The 23,882-nt window shown below is 45.7% G+C and overlaps 2 protein-coding genes across 4 annotated transcripts; one reads left to right on the forward strand and one right to left on the reverse strand.

Moving 5' to 3' along the window:
• Positions 1–946: 946 nt before the first annotated feature.
• LOC138818477 (uncharacterized protein C3orf62-like) lies at positions 947–3,702 on the forward strand. Of its 3 annotated transcripts, none has more exons than XM_070009377.1 (4): positions 947–981; positions 1,136–1,535; positions 2,580–2,761; positions 3,156–3,702. In XM_070009377.1, the coding sequence occupies exons 2-4, from the start codon at positions 1,141–1,143 to the stop codon at positions 3,419–3,421; spliced, it is 843 nt and encodes a 280-aa protein (XP_069865478.1). In that variant the 5' UTR covers positions 947–981; positions 1,136–1,140; the 3' UTR covers positions 3,422–3,702. The 3 variants fall into 3 exon arrangements, with proteins under 3 accessions (XP_069865478.1, XP_069865480.1, XP_069865479.1); XM_070009379.1 differs by having other exon boundaries at positions 2,670–2,761; XM_070009378.1 differs by lacking the exon at positions 947–981 and having other exon boundaries at positions 1,095–1,535.
• A 4,440-nt stretch (positions 3,703–8,142) lies between these two features.
• LOC138818496 (interactor of HORMAD1 protein 1-like) lies at positions 8,143–23,708 on the reverse strand. Its single transcript, XM_070009419.1, has 9 exons — positions 23,669–23,708; positions 22,555–22,623; positions 20,916–21,090; positions 18,852–19,021; positions 16,151–16,199; positions 15,887–15,974; positions 12,726–12,829; positions 10,928–12,026; positions 8,143–8,880 (listed from the first exon to the last, which is right to left on the reverse strand). The coding sequence occupies exons 2-8, from the start codon at positions 22,608–22,610 to the stop codon at positions 10,935–10,937; spliced, it is 1,734 nt and encodes a 577-aa protein (XP_069865520.1). The 5' UTR covers positions 22,611–22,623; positions 23,669–23,708; the 3' UTR covers positions 8,143–8,880; positions 10,928–10,934.
• Between the last annotated feature and the right edge of the window lie 174 nt (positions 23,709–23,882).

Genomic DNA, 23,882 nt, shown 5'->3' on the forward strand with positions numbered 1-23,882 from the left:
ACTCTTTTCTCCAATAAACCACTCAGAAAACCAGAAGTGGCGCTGTGGCTCAAGTGGTAGAGTGCTCGCCTTGAGCTGAAGAGCGCAGGGACAGCGCCCAGGCCCAGAGTTCAAGCCCCATGACTGACAAAAAAAAAAATACAAATTAGCTACTGAACAGCCCATTTCTGAGTCTGCTTAGCCTTTTCAGCTTTATCACAGCAACATAAAAATACTCAGTGTAGGGGTCTTCCACGCCTCAATCTCTAGCACTTTGAATCCAGCACTTTCTGTCTCCCACTATCCTTGAGGATATCCACAGATTCTGTGGATGGGTGTAGGTGTGCTGGCCTGGGGCTTGAACTCGGGGCCTTGTGCTCTTGCTTAGCTTTTTCTGTTCCAAGTGGGCACTCTACCGCTTGAGCCACCCCTCCACTTCTTTGAATCAAAGAGCCTCAGATAATTGGCCTTCAGAGTAGCTAGGATAAATGGCTGGCACCCAGCTAGAACTTTCTTTTTTCTCTTGGAGACAAGTCTTCTGTTTAGCCTAGACTGACTGTGAACCCTTGATTTTACTGCTTCAGCCTTCAGAGTAGAGCCTGGGAGTGTGTGCGCCACCTGGCCTCGCTCTTGTGTGGACCTTTTTTTTGGGGGGGACCCGGGACAGGGGTGGATGGGGCTTGAACTCTGGGCCTGGGCGCTGGCCCTCAGCTCTACCACCCCGAGCCCGGGCGCCACTCGCGGTTAGTCTGTTGGTTCCCTGGCGTGGATTTCCTGCCCGGGCTGGCTCTGAACCACGATCCTCAGCTCTCAGCCTCCCATGACGGGCGGGAGCCACCAGCCATCCTGGTTTAGGTGGGTTCATTCTTGGCACATGACCGGGATGAAAGAACCCTCCAGTGGTCCAGGCCTTTGACCTTTCACCTGGGGGTGGGTGGGGCCTGGGTCTGAGAGCCGGCACGTGAGCCGGGTGCGGTGACCGTTGCCGGCCAGGCGCTGCGGGTGTGTGTGTGTGTGCGGGGTGCGGTGAGGCCGGGGTGGGGTGAGGCCGCGGCTGCGGGGCTGGGGACGGTGGGGGGGGGGAGGGTCCGCGGCCTGGGGGGGGGCGCTCGGTGCCTTCCCCGGTTCTCACCCCCCCCCCGCCGCCCCCCGTTAGGAGCCATGTCGGAGAAACTCCGCAAATGCCGCAAGGAGCTGACGGCCGCCATCGATCGCGCCTTCGAAGGCGTCCGGCAGTGCCAGGAGGGCGTGGGCCCGCCGCCGCCGCCGCAGGCCTGCCCGCTGCCCCTGCACCGGCTGCTGTGCCGCCGCCACCCGCCGCCGCCGCCGCCGGCCCCCGCCGGCCCCGGCCCCGGCGCGCCCGAGCACGAGAACAGCCCCGCCTTTGCCCCGCACCACGGCCCCGCGGGGCCCAAAGCGCTGGGCCTGGGCCCCAAGAGGAAACCGCTGAGCAGCAAGGAGAATGTCCTGACGCACTCCTCCCTGCTGACCCCTGCCGAGAGAAAGTTCTGGAGAGCCGCGGCGGACGGCGAGCACTGGAGGAAAGACGGCTTAAGGTGATCTCTCAAGTGGAAAGGGGTTCTGCAGCGCTTGGCCGCCCAGCTCGCTCGGGAGGCTGGAGGTCAGAGGATCGTGGTTCGAGGCCAACCCCGGGGCAGGAAAAGGCCGTGCATGAGATTCTTAACCTGCAGTGAACCACCCAGAACACTGCAAGTGCATAGATGGGCTGTGCCTCCAAGGGGTAGCGTGGCCAGCCTTGAGCCAAACAAGCTCGAGGACAGCGCCCAGGCCCTGAGTTCAAGCCCCAGGACTGGCACGCATGCGCACATGCACACACACACACACACACACACACACACACACACACACACACACACACACACACACACACACACACACACACACACACACACACACACACACACACACACACACACGCTTTAAGCCAGGTGCTGGTGGCTTCTATGCCTAGCTACTCAGGAGGATGAGATCTAAGGATTGAAGTTCAAGGGCAAGGTTGAACCTGGGCAGGAAAAGTCAATTTTGTCAGTCGTGGGACCTGAACTCTGGGCCTGGGCGCTGTCCCCTCAGCTCTTCAGCTCAAGGCCAGACTAATTCTGGGCACCTTGACTTGGAGCAGAAACAATCACATGGGATGCCACTTCAGAGCTCCGCCATCTTGTCTCCCTGAGGACAGGAGATAAAAGATGTTTTAACTGGCTCAATTCCACATGTCTGTATATTGGTATTCATAAGCATTAGTGCAGCAGGTGATGGTAATGAGTCCCTATATTGTTATTACTCAGTTTACCAATTTAGAAGTTTCTGATGATGGGCTGGGAAGGTGGTTCAGTGGTAGAGCGCTTGCCTTGCATGCATGAGGCCCTGGGTTCGATTCCTCAGCACCACATAAGCAGAAAAAGCCGGAAGTGGTGCTGTGGCTCAAGTGGTAGAGTGCTAGCTTTGAGCTGAAGAGCTGAGGGACAGCGCCCAGGCCCAGAGCTCAGGCCCCATGACTGGCAAAAAAAAAAAAAAAGTTTCTGATGATTGTTCTATGATGGCATACATGACAAAATGACCAGTACATTTTTGTCTTTTAGATTATCTAACAATGAGTTCTCCAGTGTTTTCTTGAAAGAGGATTTAATTCCTCACCTTTCCTCCCCCCGTCCCCTACCTGGGGACTGCAGGAAAGATACAGAAAGAGATTTGAAAGTTGAATCAAACATGATGCTCAACGGGTCTAGCCAAGAGGTCACTAAAGATCTACTTGATATGATTGGTGAGTACAAAGCGGCTAGCTAGCCATCTTCTCCTTGGGAGCATAGGTTCTTTATACAGCCCTGGGAGTTACCATATGTATTAGGAAGGAAAAGAAAAAGCAAAACCAAAAAACCTCTTACCTATATATTTGGTAGGTTTGTTTTGCTCCTAGCAGCTTTTGTGCATAGAGCAGTAAGTTAAGGAAACCCAATTCCTTGCCTTCCTGGAACTGGTAACCTAATGCGGTCATGCATCAAATCATAGCATTTCATAAATGTCTAGTTCTATTGAGCCTCTGAAAATAAGGAACAAAAGACCCTAAGACTTGGTTTCTTGTACTTGGGATCTGAATGAAACAGATCATAAGCAAAGCGGAGTAAAAGGTGACTATTCTTCCTTTTTTTTTTTTAAAGATCATACGAGCATCCGAACTATTGAAGAACTTGCTGGGAAACTAGAATTTGAAAATGAATTGAACCGTGTATGTGGCCGCTGCCAAGATTCCCCTTTTAAGGAGGAAGCCTGGGCTCTGCTTGTGGATGAGAGCCCTCACAAGGCTTCCGATGCAGACCCTGGAAATCTCAAACAGGCTTTCGATGACCAGAATATTATCGAGACTGTTCTAGACTTGGAAGAGGATTACAATTTAATGACCTCTTTCAAATACCACATTGAATAAGAAAACAAAAATGCATTCCTGCCTTTTACCCTTGATGGCAAAAGGCTACTAAGGGCACTTGTGGGGAAGCAGCTCCAGTGGTCAGTAAGAGTCCAGTTTTTCAAAGCGTTCCTACACCCTTTTTATTCAGTTGTAACCCTTTTTGAGCTAAAAACCCAGTTTTTGTATTCTGTTACTTTGAAATGTTCCTATACTATTTATTTATTTTTCAGATTTAACATATTGAAAGTGTTCTTTTTTTAAAAAAAAATTAATGTTTAATACAACTAGTATCTGAAGGAGTATGGGTTGTGCTTCTGCTATGTCTCTTGGTATTCTTTTACATGGAGCCCTTAAAAAAAAATAGAAGGGATATTTGAGGGTGGGTTTTTATGTACCTTGTGGGATCATCCTAGACTAGCTCAGCCCAGATAGAAACTGAGTCACGCTGGCCGGGCACTGGTGGCTCATGCCTAGAATCCTAGCTACTCAGCAGGCTGAGAGCTGAGGATCACAATTCACAGCCAGCTTGGGCAGGAAAGTCCATGAGACTCTTACCTCCAATCAACCACTCAGCAAACTAGAAGTAGTGCTGTGGCTCAAGGGGTAGAGCCAGCTCAAGCTGAAGAGCTCAGGGACAGTGCCCAGGCCTAGATTTCAAGCCCCACAACTAAAAAAAAAAAAAAAAAAAAAAGAATTTCTTAAAGGGATTTTCTTATTCTCCCTCACTGTAAAAACAGCTGTTTTTACAAGTAGGTAAACCCTGGATCTCTGGCATGTCAGTGCCAGATTAGTAGCAGGTGGGCCTTGGGCCCTCCCTTGCAAGCCTGGCTTCCAGAAGTAACCCAAGGAGACCTTCCTGTCATTGTCATTTGCATCCACAGATGTGTGCTCTTCTCTAGAAGGTGAGGCTGGGCAGGAGGGGGCGGGGGCTAAATTCCAGCAATTTAGCTGGAGAGGGAAGAGGAGCCTAGACCACAGAATTTAACAAAGCTTTTTCAGGTTTTTTAGCAGCTGGGACTAAAGGACTCTCAGGGAGACGTGACAGTTGACCTTGGTCATGCCTGAGGCACTTTAGAAAAATGTTTGACGTCATTTGATTCTCTCCCCCACAATTCATCTTGGCAAGCCAAACAATCACTGAATTGTTTCCGTGGAAACTCCAAACTGCAATTTGGATTACCGGAATCAAAATAGAAACAAGGCAGAGTCAAGAATAAATAGGAGCTCTGGAACCTGCGAGTTGCAAACTGCAAATTCAAATCAGCATAAAGACATTTCAGAAGCTGAACCCATCCGCTCCTATGAAGAGAGGTTTTCAGGTGTAGGGCGCCAGAATTCATGCCAACCCCACAGCTTTATAAATAAATGGGATGCTTTTTTGGTACTACTTTAGTCAGGAACTGGTGTAGAGAGAGGAAAAATGCCCCAAACAGGCTTTTGGAGGGAAAGGTAGGGAAAAGGACAGGAACAAGGGGAGATGGGTGGAAGACAGAGGAAAAGTTTAGCAGGAGCAGAGCAATAGTTCTTTGAAAGGGACAATTTTTCCAGGGGTGGTGGCTCACGCCTGTAATCCTAGCTACTCAGGAGGCTGAGATCTGAGGATCACGGTTCAAAACCACCCCAGGCAGGAAAGGCTGTGAGGCTCTTATCTCCAATGAACCACTCAGAAAGCCAGAAGTGGAGCTGTGGCTTAAGTGGTAAAGCACTCACCTTTAGCTGAAGAGCTCAGAGACAATGCCCAGGCCCAGAGTTCAAGATCCATGACTGACCAAAATAAAAAGGGGGGTGGGGAGCAATTCTAGAAGCATGGTTGAGGGCTAGGGACATGCCTCAAATGGTAAAGTACTTGGATTAATTCCCAGTCCAAAACAATAACAACAAAAACTCCAAGTGGCATGGCTGAGAGTAAAACATTGCCCTCAATTCAGCCAGATGGTAATGCTCATCACACTTCTAAGAATGGTTGGCTATCTTGCCACAACGATCTGGTACTAGACAACTTTTTTTTTTCTTTTTCTGGCCAGTTCTGGGGCTTGAACTCACAGCCTGGGCACTGTTCCTGAGCTTTTTTGTTGTTGTTGTTGGTCGTGGGGCTTGAACTCTGGGCCTGGGTGCTGTCCCTCAGCTCTTCAGCTCAAGGCGAGCGCTCTACCACTTGAGCTACAGCACCACTTCCGGTTTTCTGGTGGTTTATTGGAGATAGGAGTCTCACGGTCTCTCCTGCCTGGGCTGGCTTTGAACCGCGATCCTCAGATCTCAGCCTCCTGAGTAGCTAGGATGACAGTCCTGAGCTTTTGCTCAAGGCTAGTACTCTACCACTTGAGCCACAGCACCACTTCTGGCTTTTTCTGCATATGTGGTACTGAGGAATGGAACCCAGGGCTTCATGCATGCTAGGCAAGCACTCTACCCCTAAGCCACATTCTAGACTAAGAATTCTTGCCAGGTGATTCCTGGCCACTGTTACCACATCTCAGCCTCTGTGCTAGAGGGGGAGCATCATGGGACACTGGAACCTGCTTTCTCTTCTCTGGACCCAGCCCTGCCTCCTACAAAGGAAGAAACAAAGGAAGCCACCTTCAATCCCAGAGAAGATTCCAAAGGGGTGAAGAAAACATGAAGGAGACAAGTCCTACAACCTCTGTACCCAAGAATGCATTGAGAAGGCAATAATGCCATCTTGCAAAGGTGGAGTTGTCAGTAGTTCATGTTGTTTTGTTTTGTTAGTGGTGGGGCTTGAACTCTGGGCCTGGCCACAGTCCCTCAGCTCTACCACTTGAGCCATAGCACCACTTCCAGTTTTCTGGTGGTTTATTGGAGATAAGTGCCTCATAGACTTTCCTGCCCAGGCTGGCTTTGAACTGTAATCCTCAGATCTCAGCCTCCTGAGTAGCTAGGATTATAGGCATGAGCCCCTGGCACCCGGCCAGTTGTTCTTGTTTAAGAAAGACTGAGGAAGATTTGCAAAAGGGACCTAATTGCAGCCTATGTTTCTCCTCAAATAGCCAGGCCAGGGGCTTATCTAGTACTAGAACAGAATGGTACTATGATGAATGAGCCAGATACTAAACCAGATGCTTAATATGGTAACAAAAACCAATGAAGGAGCCACTTTATAAAACAAGGAGAGGCCTAGGAAAGCCAGTGTACCTGATTGTTGATGATAGTGAAAAGGTTCTGTCACCCTGAGACCATTTGAGGTTCTGACAATTCCCTTTTTTCCTAGTATGGAAGAACATGAATATTTTAGGTTCCAGCTAAATATTTACAGAAGGAACTAAGTTTTACTGAGAAAAATCTATTTGACAATGGATCCCAGCCATATTGTGAAAAGACATTGTGACCACAGGCTGTCTGAAAAATGCATAATTAATGAAGAGTTTTGGACTAAGAGCTGACATAATTTAGCTAGCCAACCTTTATAAGAAATTATGATTTTTTTTTTGTCAGTCATGGGGCTTGAACTCTGGGCCTGGGTGTTGTTCTTCAGCTCTTCAGCTCAAGGCTAGCACTCGACCACTTGAGCCACAGTTCTACTTCTGGCTTTTTTTAATTTATGTGGTGCTGAGGAATCGAACCCAGGGCCTCATGCATGCGAGGCAAGCACTCTACCACTGAGCCATCATCCCAACCCCATCGTGATCTTTCTTGAAGCTAGAGAGGCTGCTGTTTTTTTTTGTTTGTCAGTTGTAGAGCTTGAACTCAGGTCCTGGGTGCTGTCCCTGAGTTCTTCTGCTCAAGGCTAACGCTCTACCACTTTGAGCTACAGTGCCACTTCTAGTTTTTGAGTGGTTAATTGGAGATGAGTCTCAGGGAGACTTTTCTTCCCAGGCTGACTTTGAACCATGATCCTCATATCTCAGCATCCTGAATAGGATTATAGGTGTGAGCCACCGGTGCCTGGCTGAGGGTATTGTTTACTGGACGCTTTGGACAAAGAAAAGGTTGTTGGAAACTTCCCTGACAGAGAGAAGTAGATAGGTCCTGTAGGAAACATCTCAAGGAAGCCTTTGGAATATAGGAGGTAAAACACCAAAAAAGCTGCTGGGTGCCAATGGTTCACACCTGTAACCCCAGTGACTTAGAAGACTCAGATCTGAGGATCGTGGTTCAAAGCCAACTGGGGCAGGAAAACCCATGAGACCCTACCCCCAATGAACCACCAGAACACTGCAATGGTACTGTGGCTCAAAGTGGTAGAGTGCTAGCCTTGAGCAAAAGAGCTCAGGGACAGCACCAAGGCCCTGAGTTCAAGCTCCACAACCAACAAAAACCAAAACAGAAAAGTTGGACAGGGGCTGTCAGGAGCTGTTGGCCAAAGAATGTAATCCTCATCCATATTTGTCAGGTGTATACTCCCAACCCTCTTCTACATGCTGGAGACACAGCAAAGACAAGACAGAGTCAGCTCTTGCTTCTGGAGTTTATATCCTTGAACAAGGCAGAAACAAGCACCCGAATGAATACAGATTCAGATGGTGTGAGACAACATGGGGAAAGGGAATTGGAGGTAAGTCTGGTGAGTAGGGAGGTCAAGGAGGATGAGTGACATTTAAATGGATACAGCAATGCCAGACAATGCAGTAGCAGCTTCATTTCCATCCTAGGCTGTAGCTAGAGTTGTAACAGAGGGAGGAGTCCTTGCTTGGGAGTTCCTCCAGCTCCCCATTGCAGACTTCCCACCATATCCGCCCCTACATAGCTACATACAGCATCTGAGAAGCCAAAAATGTTAGGTACTCTGGGGCTGTGTCACGCTCATCAAGTCTGGCAGGAACATGGTAGTTAATTAAGAAAAAAAAAAAAAGCCTTAGCAATAAAATAAGAAACAGAATATCCTTTTTTTTGAGGATGATTGACAGTATAATTTTAATTAACCTAGCCTTGTTAGGAGGTTAAGTTTACATGTAGCTCCTCTACCAAAAAATGCTCAACTCATGGAACACTGAGTCACTCTGAACTTTGACATCATGACACAAATGAAATACTTGGGAGAAATAAAGCGTGTCATATTACAGCAGAATCAAAGAACTAAGGGACCTTCTAGAAGAAAACCACAGTCATAAATACCCATGGGGTCCTCTCAACAAGGTCCAACTTTGCATTAAATTAAGCGTTAAACTAGTCAATATAGACTAATAAAATCATTCCAGATATAAACCTCTCTGGTCTGATAACCTCATGGTAGTAGCTCAATAGACACCTGCAGTCAGTCTGGGAATGGCTAGAAGAAATCCTTTGTGAGGCCGGGCTCTCTCTTCCCATCCCTTCCTGGAACAAGCAATGAAAACCAGTAGGCCAGGCAAGGAGGCTGTAGAGGGCAGAGTGAACAGCCAGCCAATCCGGTCCAGTCAATGAGCAGAAGAAACCATGGTCATCTGAGGCAGAGCCCAGACCTGAATTTCTTCCTTTACCTCAGAAAAAGCTGTGATGGATGCATGTAGCTCCCAGCCCACAGGCCAGAAGAGGTCTTTGATCTGGAAATGAGAGGGAAAGGGGGTTAGGTTGATGTCTGAGCATTCTTGCCAAAGATGTCAGTTGTCACAAGTTAAGTTCAACTCCTCCAAATCGGACTTTTGTGAGACACACAGCTCCAAAATGAAAGAATAAGAAATCAAGAACTATTACTTGATACCAAGAGCCCTCCAACTGGCCTCAGTATCATTTACCGTATTGGCTTGGAAATGGGCAAATTCTAGAAAATGTCTATACCATGAGGATTTTAAAATATTTCAACTCTTTCTCTCTCATCCTTTCTTTGAGACAGGGTCTCACGATATATCCCAAGTTGGTCTTTTGTTGTTATTGTTGATTGAGGGGGCTTGAACTCTGGGCCTGGGCGCTGTCCCTCAGCTCTTCAGTTCAAGGCTAGTGCTCTACCACTTGAGCGACAGCGCCACTTCCAGCTTTTTCTGTGTATGTAGTACTGAGGAATTGAACCCAGGGCTTCATGCATGCTAGGCAAGCACTCTACCACTGAGCCACCTTCCCAGTCCAGTCTTTTTTTTTTTTTTGAGTACTAGGGTTTGAACTCAGGGTTTCATATTTGCTAGGCAACCACTTGATTGCTTCATCCACAGCAATGGAATGCTGTTTATTTAACAACAATGGAATGTTGTTTACTTAAAATCATCTTATGGGAGGCTTCAAAAATAAAGAGATGGCCTGGACATGGTAGCTCATAACTATTATCCTAGCTACTTGGTAAGCAGAGATAAAGGGGACCATAATTAAAAGGTCAGCCTGGCTAACATGGTTGTGAGATCCTCCCATCTCAAACAAACAAACAAAAAACAATATTAAAAAACTGGGCACAAGCTGGGCACCGATGGCTCATGCCTGTAATCCTAGCTACTCAGGAGGCTGAGATCTGAGGATCGAAGTTCAAAGCCAGCCCAGGCAGGAAAGTCTGTGAGACTCTCATCTCCAGTGAACCACCAGAAAACTGGAAGAAGCTCTGGCTCAAGTGGTAGAGCGCTAGCCTTGAGCTGAAGAGCTGAAGGACAGCGTCCAGGCCCAGAGTTCAAGCCCCACGATGGACCAAAAAATAAATAAATCCTAGCACTCTGCAGGCTGAGATAGAATTGCAAGTTCAAGGCCAATCTGGGCTACATAGCTAGACTTTGTCTCAGTTTTTTTAAAAAAAAGACTGATAGTATATCCCATAATAGATACATTTAGACACATTTATCAAAAAATTGCAAACTCTTTGGCAGTATAACTGGATAAATACATGGAAAAAAATCCCAAGGCCCAAAAAAGTATTGATCATTTGCAGGGAATATTCTAAAGACCAAAAATCTTGTGTTTACTATAGCAAGCTTCATGACAGCTCTTCCGCTGCAATATTCCATACAGAAGCCAACTGTATTTTTACCAAGTACAGTCACCTTCCTGATGTCCCACTATTCCTCATTCTTATTGCCATTACTTCCACACATTTCATTCTAATACATAAAGATAAAATTGCCAGGCGCTGGTGACTCATGCCTATAATCCTAGCTATACTCAGGAGGTTGAGATCTGGAGGATTGTGGTTCAAAGCCAGCCTAGGCAGGAAAGTCCATGAGACTCTTATGTCCAATGAACCACCAGAAAATGAGAAGTGGAGCTATGGCTCAAAGTGGTAGAGCATTCGCCTTGAGCTGAAGAGCTCAGGGACAGTGCCCAGGCCCAGAGTTCAGCCCCCATGAACAACAACAACAAAAAAGACTACATTTACTGACCCCACACAAGCACCCTAAGCAAGCTTCAGAAACTTTGCTTTCTTTTTTTGGTGGGTCAGTCTGAACTCTGGGTCTGGGCACTGTCCCTCAGCGCTTCAGCCCAAGGCTAGTTAGTGCTCTACTACTTGATCCATAGCGCCACTTCTGGTTTTTTCTGCTTTTGTGATGCTGCTTCATGCCTGCAAGGCAAGCACTCTACCACTGAGCCACCTTCCCAGCCCATTCTTTGCTACTTGGCCTGTCCGAATATTCTGCATTTTTCTTTCTAGCTGATATGAAAAATCATAATAATAATTACCTGTCAGTCACTGTGGACTGTCACTGTCGTCACTACTATCAAGACCAAGGTCATAGAGCAAAGTCTTCTTTTTCTTCTTGCATGGAGAAGGATCTGAATTTCCATTGCTAAGGTTATTAAACCAGCTAATCTGGTGGTCTTCTAGGGAACTGCTAGAATGCAGCTTGTCTTGGGGAAAGCACCTAGTGGATCGAGTTGCTCTGGCTCTGTCACTGAGTTGGACTGCTCCTCTTAGATCATGGCATGGTTTCATGAGTCTTCTGGGAGCCTGATGTAAAGGTTGAGCCTGGGGTTCCTGCGGCCCTGGGGGGAGCCCTGGTGGACCAGAAACTGGAGACTGGGGACTCTGATGTTTAGAATGACTTGGGATTTGTGCTTTCTTCCTAACTGGGTACCAGCCTCTGCGAACTTTCCTACGTTGTTGCTTCTTGACTTTCCTCTTCTTTTCCACCATCCTGCCTTTCTGTTCAGTTGCTAACTGTTCACCTGGGTCACATGACAGCATGCTCTGGGATTCATGCTCTGAGCTGCCCTTGTTAACACTGGTTATAAAACCCTGGCCTATGAACTGTGGGGCTCTGTCATCACAAGCCTTGGAGCTTGAAAGGTCAGAGCCCTGGTTCTTGGGACTCAGTTTATTGACAGTCTGATTACTACAGTTATTCTGTGCTGCCCTGTTCTCCACGTGCCCACTTCCTTCACAGGACTCAACTGCTGGGAGCGCAGCATCTTCTTGGAGAGCATTAGTCTTTGCTCCTTCATCCCAGATACTTAATTCCCCAGGTTTCAAGGAACCCATACTGGTTTTTCCTGAAGCAGGGGAAGTCTCAGCCTGCCAAGTCATTGGTTCCTCAGAGCTATGTTTTTCCTGCCTGGTGAAAGGCAGGCTCTGGGACAGAGGTGAGGTCTGAGAAGTCCCATCCTTCACCTGCCTAGATAGTTGAAGCATGCTGATCAAATGTCTTAGTTCATCTAGTATACTTGGCACATTCAGTTGCACTAGCTGTTCAGAAAGCTGCTGGAAGTCCTTACTCTGCTGGATAACTACAGCTTCAAGGTGCTTCACAATGGACTTCATTTCTATAAAGTCTTCTTGTATCTAGGGAAAGACAGAAAGAGAAGAATGATAAAGCGATGCAAGTTGGAAGGCATACTAATACGTGAAACCAAAAAGCAAAAATGAATAGACAAAGATTGTCCCTTCCAGTGTACCTTACAGGGCCTGGGGCCCACATTGTGCTAGAGAACCTTGGGGAGGGAGAAGAATCTATACTATGACTCATGACCAAGAGATCTGTGGTGGCCTCTTGGCTGAAAGTTACAACTTTACAGGTGGACTGTCAGGGTCTCAGTGACAAAGCCCAGAACTTACTTGCTTTCAAAAGTGGCACATAGCTGGGCGCTGGTGGCTCACGCCTGTAATCCTAGCTACTCAGGAGGCTGAGATCTGAGGATCACGGTTCAAAGCCAGCCCGGGCAGGAAAGACTGTGAGACTCCTATCTCCAATAAACCACCAGAAAACTGGAAGTGGCACTGTAGCTCAAGTGGTAGAGCGCTCGCCTTGAGCTGAAGAGCTGAGGGACAGCGCCCAGGCCCAGAGTTCAAGCCCCACGACCGACCAAAAAAAAAAAAAGTGGTACATATCTGTCACCTCAACTCCCCAGGAAAATGAGGCAGGATGGATCACTGTGAGTTCAGGAGTTCAAGACCAGCATGGGCAACATAGATCTCATCTCAAATGAATATGAAAAAAAAAATCAAAAACCCTAAAACCAAGAGGTTGGAATTTATACTTACATTTTCAAATCTCTTCTGTATCTCAAGCATGGCCTGCTCTCTGTGACCTTTGTTTTGGACTGCCTCACACATCAGATTGTTCTGGACCTGTGTAGTCTCATGTACTAAATATGAAACAATGACAATTTATTTGGCGAGGACTGTTGCCTAGACCACAGTCTAGGGAAAAACTAGATAGCAAACTGGCCCACTTGAACCTTTTCTGTTAACACTTGTAATCCTAGCTACTCAGATGGCTAAGATCTGAGGATCGTGGTTCAAAGCCAGCCCAGGAAGGAAAGTCCATGAGACTCTTATTTCCAATTAACCACCAGAAAACCAGAAGTGGCACTGTGGTACAAGTGGTAGAGCTAACCTTGAGCTGAAAAGCTGAGTGACAGCACCCAGGCCCAGAGTTCAAGCCCCAGGACCTACCAAAGGAAAAATAAATGGGACTGGTATGAATGAAGCCCTGGGTTTGATTCCTCAGTACCACATACACACAAAAAGTTAGAAGTAGTGCTGTGGCTCAAGTGGTAGAGTGCTAGCCCTGAGAAAAGAAGCCCAGGGACAGCGCCCAGGCCCTGAGTTCAAGCGTTAGGTCTGGCAAAAATACAAACAAACAAATAAGATCTAAAGTGATACTCTTTTTCTCATTCCTGGCATTAGTCATTTATATTTTCTTTTCTCTTGCTGATTAGTCTTTTAAGAGATTATCAGTTTCTAGGTTTTTTGAAAAAAAAAAGTCTATAGTCTGTCTTTCTCTCTCTCTACTGCTGTGTTGTACTACTACTGGAGCTTGAAGTCAGGACCTCATACTCTTGCTTGATTTTCTTGCTGATGGCTGGCTGACACTTGAACCATGCCTCTAGTCTAGAATTTTGCTAGTAATTGGAAATGGAATCATGCCAACTTTCCTATCTAGGCTGGCTTCATACCACAGTCCTCCAAGTCTCAGACTCCGGAACACAATTAGGATTACAGGCATGAGCCACCAATGCTGAGTTTTATTTTATTTTTTGTCAGTTGTGGGGGCTGAGCTCTCGGCCTGGGCACTTTCCCTCAGTTCTTCAGCTCAAGGCTAGCACTCTACCACTTGGGCCACAGCGCCACTTCTGGCTTTTTCTGCTAATGTGGTGATGAGGAATCGAATCTAGGACCTCATGCTTGCAAGGTAAGCGCTCTACTACTGAGCCACCTTCCCAGCCTCAGTTTAGATTGCGCTGTGTTTTGAATTCTCCAAAGGCCCATGCATAAATGGCTTGTGGACTACTAAAAGGTAGTGGAACTTTTAGGAGGAGGAGCCTAGTGGAGAGAAATGAGGTCACTGGGGCTGTGCCCTTACACACACAGAATATCTGGACCCCAGGCTCTTCTTGTGTCTGCTTCTTAGCCAGCATAAAGTTATCAGGACTCTTTTGCCACATGTTTCCACCACAATGAACTACTATGCCATAAGCCCAAAGCTACAAGGCCAAGTAGCTAAAACCTCTGAAACTGTGAGCCCAAATAGAACTTTCTTTCTCTCTTTCTTTCTTTCTTTCTCTTTCTCTCTCTCTCTCTTGTCTGTCATGGGGCTTGAACTCTGGGCCTGGGCACTGTCCCTGAGCTCTTCAGCTCAAGGCTAGTACTCTACCACTTGAGCTACAGCATCACTTCCGGTTTTTCTGGTGGTTACATGGAGATAAGAGTCTCATGGACTTTCCTGCTGGGGCTGGCTTTAAACCATGATCTTCAGATCTCAACCTCCTGAGTAGCTGGGATTACAGGTGTGAGCCACCAGTGCCTGGTAGAACTTTCTTTTAAGGTGATTATTCCAGGTAGTTTACCATAGCTGACGAACACAGAAAACTTTCATTGGACACTTATAACTGAGATAAACTATCACATTATACAAGGACACATCTATGATTTGCTTTTCTCTCAGCCTGGCTATTTCTTTCTCTCTCTCTCTCTCTCTTTCTCTCTCTCTTTTTTTGCCAGTCCTGGAGCTTGAACTCAGGGCCTAGGCACTGTTCCTGAGCTTCTTTTGCTCAGGGCCAGCACTCTACCACTTGAGCCACACGGCCACCTCTAGCTTTTTCTGTTTATGTGGAACTGAGGAACTGAACCCAGGGCTTCATGCATGCTAGTCAAGCACTCTACCACTAAGCCATGTTCCCAGTCCAGCCTGGCGATTTCTTGTGTGGGTAATAGTCTTGGCGTCAGAACCAGTTTTCAAACAGATGCACAGTTGCCCTGTGTGTGTGGGATCCCCAGGTTGGAAGCCAGCAGACAGACATATAATGCTTCTTTGTAGACAGATGGGCATTAATTTCTAAGTCACACAAAGGCATCAATTTTGGTAAATCATGAGCAATTCATTCCATGGCATTTGAATAAGTTGAATTCAATTTGTATGAAATAAAAAATAAACACACCGACAAATGCAAACAAGTACAGATGCATGTTCATCAGCTCTATTTTGTTTAGAGACTAGCGGTTCTAGAGAGGCATGTGCCTGAGGAGAATTGTGTGCTGGCTCTCTTCTATTTATAAGGTCCAGGGAGATGGTTTCATCTACACGAAAATTAATTGGTAGAACAGGGTATTTTGCAATCCACAAACTGTAACTAACATTAAGAATAACTCTGTAATTTGCTGTGAAAAAAAAACTCTTACTGGTGTGGGGGGTCTGGGAATGTGGCTTAGTGGTAGAGTGCTTGTCTAGTATGCATGAAGCCCTGGGTTCGATTCCTCAGTACCACATACACAGAAAAAGCCAGAAGTGGCGCTGTGGCTAAAGTGGTAGTGCTAGCCTTGAGCAAAAGAAGCTCAGAGACAGTGCCCAGGCCTTGAGTTCAAGCCCCAAGACTGGCAAAAAACAAAAACAAAAACTCTTACTGAAACCAAGGCAGCAAGAACTGGGGTGACTGGTCGTTTCTAACACCTAAAGGGGCAGTGTTCTGTAGAAAGCACAAAAGCAATTCATTTGGGAGGCTGCTGATACACTTTGGTCTGTGAAATATGGGATCAAAGCATTCTTACACAGAGGAAGGTCCAACTAACCAGGGCAAAACCCTCTCACAGAAACACTGTGTGGATAGAACCATATCCCTAGAAACCTGAGCAAGGTAAGAAAGTTCACATTCACCAGTCACCAGTGACTTCCACTAATAATCTCAAACACAGAGACAACTCACATGTATTGGTCATATTCTTTAAAGAATCCAAAAGAGTTTGGCTTCTTGAACTGAGGTGTTCCTCAGACTTCTCCACAGATGTCTGCAACTAAGAAATCCAAAATGTAGAAATAATTGTCAGACTGTTGCCATTTTTAAGTGATTGGGAACATTGTCATTTAATTGTAAAAATGCTATGCAAAATATTGCTATGCTACATGAACCAAGGCCAATACATCTTAAGATGGAAAATGTTTTACTTCCTTGAAATGTAGCTATACTTACCCTATAAATGCTTTCTCCGATGTGGGAAATAAGGTTGTACACTGTCTCACTAGAATAAGAGAATAACATTGTGAAATATTGCAATAAGATATAACAGAATTGGGGCTGGGAAGGTGGCTCAGTGGTAGAGCGCTTGCCTTGCATGCTTGAGGCCCTGGGTTCGATTCCTCAGCACCACATAAGCAAAAAGAAAAAAGCTGGAAGTGGCGCTGTGGCTCAAGTGGTAGAGTGTTAGCCTTGAGCTGAAGAGCTGAGGGACAGCGCCCAGACCCAGAGTTCAGGCCCCACAACGGGACCCAAAAAAAAAAAAGATATAACAGAATTGATGAAGTCCTCCATCTAATATAACATTAAAACACTGCTTGATCTAAGACTTGATCTGAGAAATCTGTGTCCAGCTGGAATAAAACAAAATTAGGGGCTGGGAATGTGGATCAGGGGTAGAGTGCTTGCCTAGGATGCATGAAGTCCTGGGTTTGATTCCTCAGTACCACATAAACAGAAAGGCCAGAAGTGGCCCTGTGGCTCAAGTGGTAGAGCACTTGCCTTGAGCACAGAGAGGCTCAAGGACAGTGCCCAGACCCTGAGTTCAAGCACCCGGACTAGCAAAAAAACTAACTAAATAAATAAAATAAATGAAAAAATTATCTGATAATCTCCAAAAAAAAATCATATTTTTCTTCCTTCCCTTCCTTCCTTCCCTTCCTTCCTTCCTTCCATTCCTTTCTTCCTTCCCTCCTTCCTTCCTTCCTTCCTTCCTTCTTTCCTTTCCCTCCCTCAATCCCTCTTTCTGTCTTTATTATTCATTTATTTATTTATTTTGGTCCCAGGGCATGAACTCAGGGCCTGGGCTCTGGTGCACAGAAATCCCAGCTGCTTTTTTTTGTCAGTCAGTCATGTGGCCTAAAGCTGTCCCTCAGCTCTTCAGCTCAAGGCTAGCGCTCTACCACTTGAGCCACAGCACCTACTTCCGGCTTTTTCTGTGTATGTGGTGTTAAGGAATCAAACCCAGGGCGTCATGCATTCAAGGCAAGCACTCTACCACTGAGCCACCTTCCCAGCTTCCGCCCCTCTCTTTCTCTCTCTGCCTCACTCTTCTCAGTGCTGAGATTATAGGTATACAATATCACACCTGACTACCTTTTTCTTTTTAAAATCTATATTATATGCATATTAAATGAGAAAAAAACTTTAGTAACTCAAGTAGTTAGCACAGTAGGAGAGGCAACTTTCTTTTTCTTTCTTTTTTTTTTTTGGGGGGGGGGTCCAGTCGTGGGGCCTGAACTCTGGGCCTGGCCGCTGTCCCTCAGCTCTTCAGCTCAAGGCGAGCACTCCACCACTTGAGCCACAGCACCACTTCTGGCTTTTTTTTCTGCTTATGTGGTGCCGAGGAATCAAACCCAGGGCCTCATGCATGCAAGGCAAGTGCTCTACCACTGAGCCACCTTCCCAGCCTGCAACTTTCATTTTTAAAAATTAAAAAGAGAGCCGGGCACTGGTGGCTCACGCCTGTAATCCTAGCTACTCAGGAGGCTGAGATCTGAGGATCACGGTTCAAAGCCAGCCCGGGCAGGAGAGACCGTGAAACTCCTATCTCCAATAAACCACCAGGAAACCGGAAGTGGTGCTGTAGCTCAAGTGGTAGAGCGCTCGCCTTGAGCTGAAGAGCTGAGGGACAGCGCTAAGGCCCAGAGTTCAAGCCCACCACCGACAAAAAAAAAAAAAAAAAAATTAAAAAGATACCAGGTGTCGGTGGCTCACTCCTGTAATTGTAGCTACTCAGGAGGCTAAGATGTGAGGATCATGATTCAAAGCCAGCCCAGGCAGTAAAGTCCATGACACCCTTATGTCCAATAAACCACTAGAAAACCAAAAGTGGCACTGTGGCTCAAGTGGTAGAGCACTGGCCTTGAGCTGAAGAGCTGAGGGACAGCGCCCAGGCCCAGAGTTCAAGTCCTATGACCGAAAAAAAAAAATGGTTTAGATCTCATACAACTGTTCTCAGGGAATTTCTGGAGAATATGTTCCACCAAATTCAGGGAGCAAATCAAGAAAGATGATAAGAGAATTAAAGTAACAGAGGACCTAACCTGGGAAATAGGAGACATATCCAGGATGAATATAAAGACATGATTCTCTTTATTTGGCTTATAGAGGTGCGTGGCTGGAACTGCTATGTAGAACTCAGAATTTGGGATCTGTGGTCTAAAATTCCAATTTCATTCTTTGTATTTTTAAATTTTTTGCCAGTCCTGGGGCTTGAACACAGAGCCTGGCACTGTCCCTTGAGCTTGTGTTTGCTCAAGGCTAGCACTCTATCACTTAGGCCACAGCGCCACTTCCAGCTTTTTCTGTTTATGTAGTAGTGAGGAATCGAACCCAGGGCTTCAAGCATGCTAGGCACAAACTCTACCACTAAGCCACCTTCCCAGCCCTCCAATTTCATTCTTTCCTGGTTCTCTAGCATGCAGATGCAGGTATATCTTATGTGTGTGTATACATGTATATGTACATATACATATATGCAGGCAGTATATATATGCCTAGCATATATATATATATACATACATATAAGCATATATACATATCTATACATATGACTAATACATGTATTATGCCGAAATTAAATTATTTGATTTACATTTCATTTTGTTCTCCTAAGAGAACACAAGCTGTCATCTAACTTGAAAGGTTTGCATACCTGTCACCTTTGTCTGTTGCCCATTTCTTTTTCTCTTCAAACTGTCTCAAAAGGCCTTTTAATTTGACAGCTGGCAAAGGAAGAGAGAAGTTTGGAGAAACTTCGTCCTTTGTATCATCTCCAAACAACTGAGGTTTTGTCTGGTACTTTGTCAAAATACTAGGCTCATTCTGAAGAAAATATATACAGATATGTTAGCATTCCACATATAAAACATAATATTCACAACATTTATAGAATGTAGAATTACATTTTAAGAGCAAACCATCAATGTCAGACACTAAGGAGGGTAAGACCTGAGGATCCTGCCTCAAAATCACCCCAGAAAGACAAATCTGAGAGACCCTAGTTCCAATTAACCACCAAAAACCTCAAAGTGACTGAAGAGGCTGAGCACAGCCTTGGGTAAAAAAGCTAAGCAAGAGTGTGAGATCCTGAATTCTAGCCTCATCACTGGCATGCGTGCATACACACACACACACACACACACACACACAAACAAATGATGTGTAGTTTTTTTTTTTCTTATTTAGTGCTTTTAGTGTTCCTAGGATTTGAATTCCTGGTACTGTACTTGCTAGCCAGGCATTCTACCACTTGAGCCATGCCCCTAGCTCTGTTTGCTTCAGGTATTTTTGTTTTCAGTCATGGGGCTTGAACTCTGGGCCTGCGCACTGTCCTTGAGCTCTTCAGCTCAAGGCTAGTACTCTACCACTTGAACCACAGCACCAATTCCAGTTTTCTGGTGGTTAATTGGATATAAGAATTTCACAGACGTATCTGCCCAGTCTGGCTTTGAACTGCATTCCTCAGATCTCAGCCTCCTGAATATCAAGAATTACAGGCATGAGTCATTGGCACCAGGCCAGGTATTTTTTTAATAGGGTCTCTCATTAATAACCAGGCCAGTTTGGGCTGTTAGGGGTTCTCTTATACTCTTCACGTAATGGGATGACAGGTTTGTGTCACCACACCCAGCTTTTTTATTGGTTGAGGTGTAGCTAAGTTTATTCTTTGGCTGTGTTCAAAAGATGATCCTCTTGATTCCTTCCTCTTAAGTAGCCAAAAATATAGCCATGAGCCATTGCTGCTGTTTTATTTTTGTAACTGTCATAAAATTATATTTATAACAAAGTAACTTTTTCATTAATACAAGCTCCATCTTATGCAATGCAGACATATTTAAAATATTAAAATGGCTTAAATTACATTAATTTGCTGAGATAACGTATTCAATTTTTCATACTAATAAATTTAACACAAATCACTGTTTTTAGCTGCTAGAGAATAACTTGTTGATAATTTGACATGGGCTAGACAGTGGGCATACCAGTGCATGGTGAGTCATTGTCTTCATTTCTAGGCAAAATTTACTCTGAAACATTCAAGAATACATTTACTTCTTTATATCATTAGATAACAATTTTTGTATTGAAATACTTATTACACAATATTTGCTTCTCCCTAGAAGTAATCAAGGAACAGATACTAGTCTATGTTGTTTCAGTAATAGAAAAACTACAAATATTTGTTTCTTTTCAGAATACTTCAAAGAAGTCACCAATTAAACAGAGATATAAATATGTTACATCAGTGGCTCACATAGATAATCCCCTAGCTACACAGGAGGCTGAGATCTGAGGATCTCAGTTCAAAGCTAGCCTGGGCAGAAGTCTGTGGTATTCATGTCCAGTTAGCCAGCAAAAAGCTGAAAGTTGAGGTGTAACTTAAGAGGCAAGTGGGTGCATTAAGAACATTCTCAAGGAGCTGGGAATGTGGCTTAGTGGTAGAATGCTTGCTTAGCATACACAAAGCCCAAGGTTCGATTCCTCAGTACCACATAAACAGAAGAAAAAAAAAAAAAAGCCGAAAGTAGCGTGCTGTAGCTCAAGTGGTTAGAATGTTAACCTTGAGCAAAAGAAGCTCAAGGACAGTGCCCCAGCCCTGAGTTCAAGACCCAGTACTAGAAAATAAAAATGTTACAACAAAGTAAGTCTTCTGTTTATAGCTTATTTCCATAAAGACTGTGAATACATGTACAGAAATTCTGGAAATGAGACTCACATCTATAGAATTCTGCTGTGTCTGTTTGGGGTTTCTTAAGTGGGGACCCAAGTCCAAGGGTGCTGACTGCGACTCTGAATTTTCTGGACAAAACTGAGATCCAAAGAGGAATTGGGAATCACTGAGAGCAGAGCAATCTGTCTGATTATTATTCCGGTTAGATGACTTAAAGCTCCTGAAATTAAGAACAATATATTAAGTGATTAAATACCCTTAAAAATAAAATGCAGGGGCTGGGAAGGTGGCTCAGTGGTAGAGTGCTTGCCTTGCATTCATGAGGCCTAGGTTGGATTCCTTAGCACCACATAAGCAGAAAAAGCCAGAAGTGGTGTTGTGGCTCAAGTGGTAGAGCACTAGCCTTGAGCTGAAGAGCTGAGGGACAGCGCCCAGGCCCAGAGTTCAGGCCTCACAACAGACAAAAATAAATAAATAAAACAAAGATGGGCAGGAGGGAATGAGAGAGAAAGAGGGAACAGCTGACACTGAGCAAAAGGAAAGAAATGTACAAATCACCAGATTTGGAAGACATAGTTTTATTGTTAAAGTTTGTAGAGTTTATGAGCTTTGTAGATCAAGATAATGACAATTTGCATTGTGAAGGTTAAAAAGTTTTTGTGACTTTAAGCTAAGTATCACTATGCTACAATACTGTGAAATTTGTTATACCTAATTTCAATAAAAATAAAAAAATAAAAATTTATAACTATTCATTTCAAAATATCCTGGGCAGAGTGCCACTTTGTTCTGACCTCCAAATCCCCTGAATATTTCTAATATACCTATAAATAAATTCGAGGAAATTCTGAACATCATAAATTGTTTTTTTTGGGGGGGGGTCTGGTCGTGGGGCCTGAACTCTGGGTCTGGGCACTGTCCCTCAGCAATTCAGCTCATGGCTAGCACTATACCACTTGAGCCACAGCGCCACTACCAGCTTTTTTCTTTTTGCTTATGTGGTGTTGAGGAATTGAGCCACCTCCACCTTCCCAGCCCCTGAACATCATAATTTTTTTTTTGTTGTTGGTCATGGCGCTTGAACTCTGGGCCTGGGCTCTGTCCCTCAGCTCTTCAGCTCAAGGCGAGCGCTCTACCACTTGAGCTACAGCGCCACTTCTGGTTTTCTAGTGGTTTATTGGAGATAGGAGTCTCAGGGTCTTTCCTGCCCGGGCTGGCTTTGAACCGCGATTCTCAGATCTCAGCCTCCTGAGTAGCTAGGATTACAGGCGTGAGCCACCGGCGCCCGGCTCCATAATTTTTATTTTAACAACTCAGGAATAACCAAATGGAAATTCAAATAGAGAGGACTAATGCTAACACAATTAGTCCTTGTTACAATAGTCTGAGCTGTAACAGAATTTTAGAAATCAAATTTCAGCTGAGTGTCTGTGGCTCTTGCCTGTAATCCTAGCTACTCAGGAGGCTGAGATCTGAAGATAATTGTTCACAGCCAGCGTGGTCAGGAAAGTCCGAGAGACTCTTATCTCCAATTAATCATCAGAAAACCGGAAGTGGCACTGTGGCTCAAATAGTAGAGCCCTAGCTTTTAGCTGAAGAGCTCAGCGACAGAGCCCACTCCCAGAGTTCAAGCCCCACAACAACAATAACAACAACAAATAGAGAATATAAGCAGAAAACATACCCTGAGCCTGAGGGAATACTCATCATCTCTTTTATATTCCACACATTAAAATTCATATTATGGTTTTCTCTATTAAAAAGAACAAAGATATATTAAGAAGGTTAATATAGCCAGGTTCTGATGACTCATGCTTGTAATCCTAGCTATGGAGGAAGCTGGGATCTAAGAATTGTGGTTCAAAGCTTGTTTTCGGACTTGAACTCAGGACCTGGGCACTATTAGCTTTTTCACTCCAGGTTAGTGCTCTTAACACTTGAGCCACAACTCTACTTTTGGCCTTGTGGGGTGTGTGTGTGTGTGTGTGTGTGTGTGTGTGTGTGTGTGTGTGTGTGTGTGTGTGTGTGTGTGTGTGTGTGTGTGTGATTTATTGGAGATAAGAGTCACACAGACTTTCCTGCTCCAGGCTGGTTTCAAACAGCTGTCCTCAGATCTCAACCTCTTGAGTAGCTAGAATCACAGGTATAAATTACAGTGAATACCTGGCCAGAATTTGAACTCAGGACTCTTAACTTTTCCCAGCAAATGCTCTACCACTTGAATGACCCCCTCCCTGCCTTCCGCCCCAACCTTTCTCATTCACACTGAAGAACAAAGCTGATTCTGCAGCCCTGCAATCCCCTGGGAATCTGAAGGGGGGGGGAGGGGGGAACTTTCTCTCCAGCCTAGCTTCTGTTAATCCTAGCTATTCAGGGAGCTGAGAACCAGAGGATCACGGTTCGAAGTCAGCTTGGGCAGGAAAGTCCGTGAGAACTCATTATCTCCAATGAACCACCAGAAACCGGAAGTGACGTTGTGGCTCAAGTGGTAGAGCGCTCGCCTTGAGCTGAAGAGCTGAGGGACAGTGCCCAGGCCCAGAGTTCAAGCCCCACTTTCCTCCAAAGGTAAGACCGCCAACCAAGGCCGGAGCGGACACCCCCAGCAGATCACCTCAGGGTGACCGGGGACCTCTCTCAGGTACAGAGGCCCGAGGCCTGGGAAAGGGCGGGCGGGGGCTCTGGGAATATTCCATGCCCATCTTCAGGTTCTTTTTCCTCAAGCTCCTCCCCTTCCTCCCCCCCACCCGCAACTCCTGGGGTTCCACCTATTCTTCAACCAAACCCTTGGGGTTCCTCACGAGCTCCGGTAGCCGGAGCAGAGCGCGAGGGTGGAAGCCGCCTCACAGAGCCCCGGTCTGCGCCAATGCCAGGAGTCTCGGTTTCCTCAGAGCCTCTGTCTGAGCATGCGCGGGGGTAAGAGTGAAGGGGTGGGGCCGCCAAGCTGCATTCTGAATGGCCAATGAGGAGTGAACGTCATTCCCAGGCCCCGCCTCCCGCGGCCACATGTGACTA

Source organism: Dipodomys merriami, unplaced genomic scaffold, assembly GCF_024711535.1.
Source record: "Dipodomys merriami isolate MVZ:Mamm:240054 unplaced genomic scaffold, mDipMer1.0.p SCAF_767, whole genome shotgun sequence".
NCBI lineage: Eukaryota > Metazoa > Chordata > Mammalia > Rodentia > Heteromyidae > Dipodomys > Dipodomys merriami.

What these genes read in the sequence shown, in the direction of transcription:
- LOC138818496 (XM_070009419.1), bottom strand. Translation starts at nt 22,610, where the DNA reads ATGAATTTTAATGTGTGGAATATAAAAGAGATGATGAGTATTCCCTCA. An exon ending in GCAACAGACAAAGGTGACAG is followed by an intron (nt 16,200 to 18,851) that starts GTATGCAAACCT and finishes CTCTTATTCTAG; the next exon opens with TGAGACAGTGTACAACCTTA. An exon ending in TCGGAGAAAGCATTTATAGG is followed by an intron (nt 15,975 to 16,150) that starts GTAAGTATAGCT and finishes TGGATTTCTTAG; the next exon opens with TTGCAGACATCTGTGGAGAA.
- LOC138818477 (XM_070009377.1), top strand. Translation starts at nt 1,141, where the DNA reads ATGTCGGAGAAACTCCGCAAATGCCGCAAGGAGCTGACGGCCGCCATC. An exon ending in TGGAGGAAAGACGGCTTAAG is followed by an intron (nt 1,536 to 2,579) that starts GTGATCTCTCAA and finishes TTTGTCTTTTAG; the next exon opens with ATTATCTAACAATGAGTTCT. An exon ending in AGATCTACTTGATATGATTG is followed by an intron (nt 2,762 to 3,155) that starts GTGAGTACAAAG and finishes TTTTTTTTAAAG; the next exon opens with ATCATACGAGCATCCGAACT.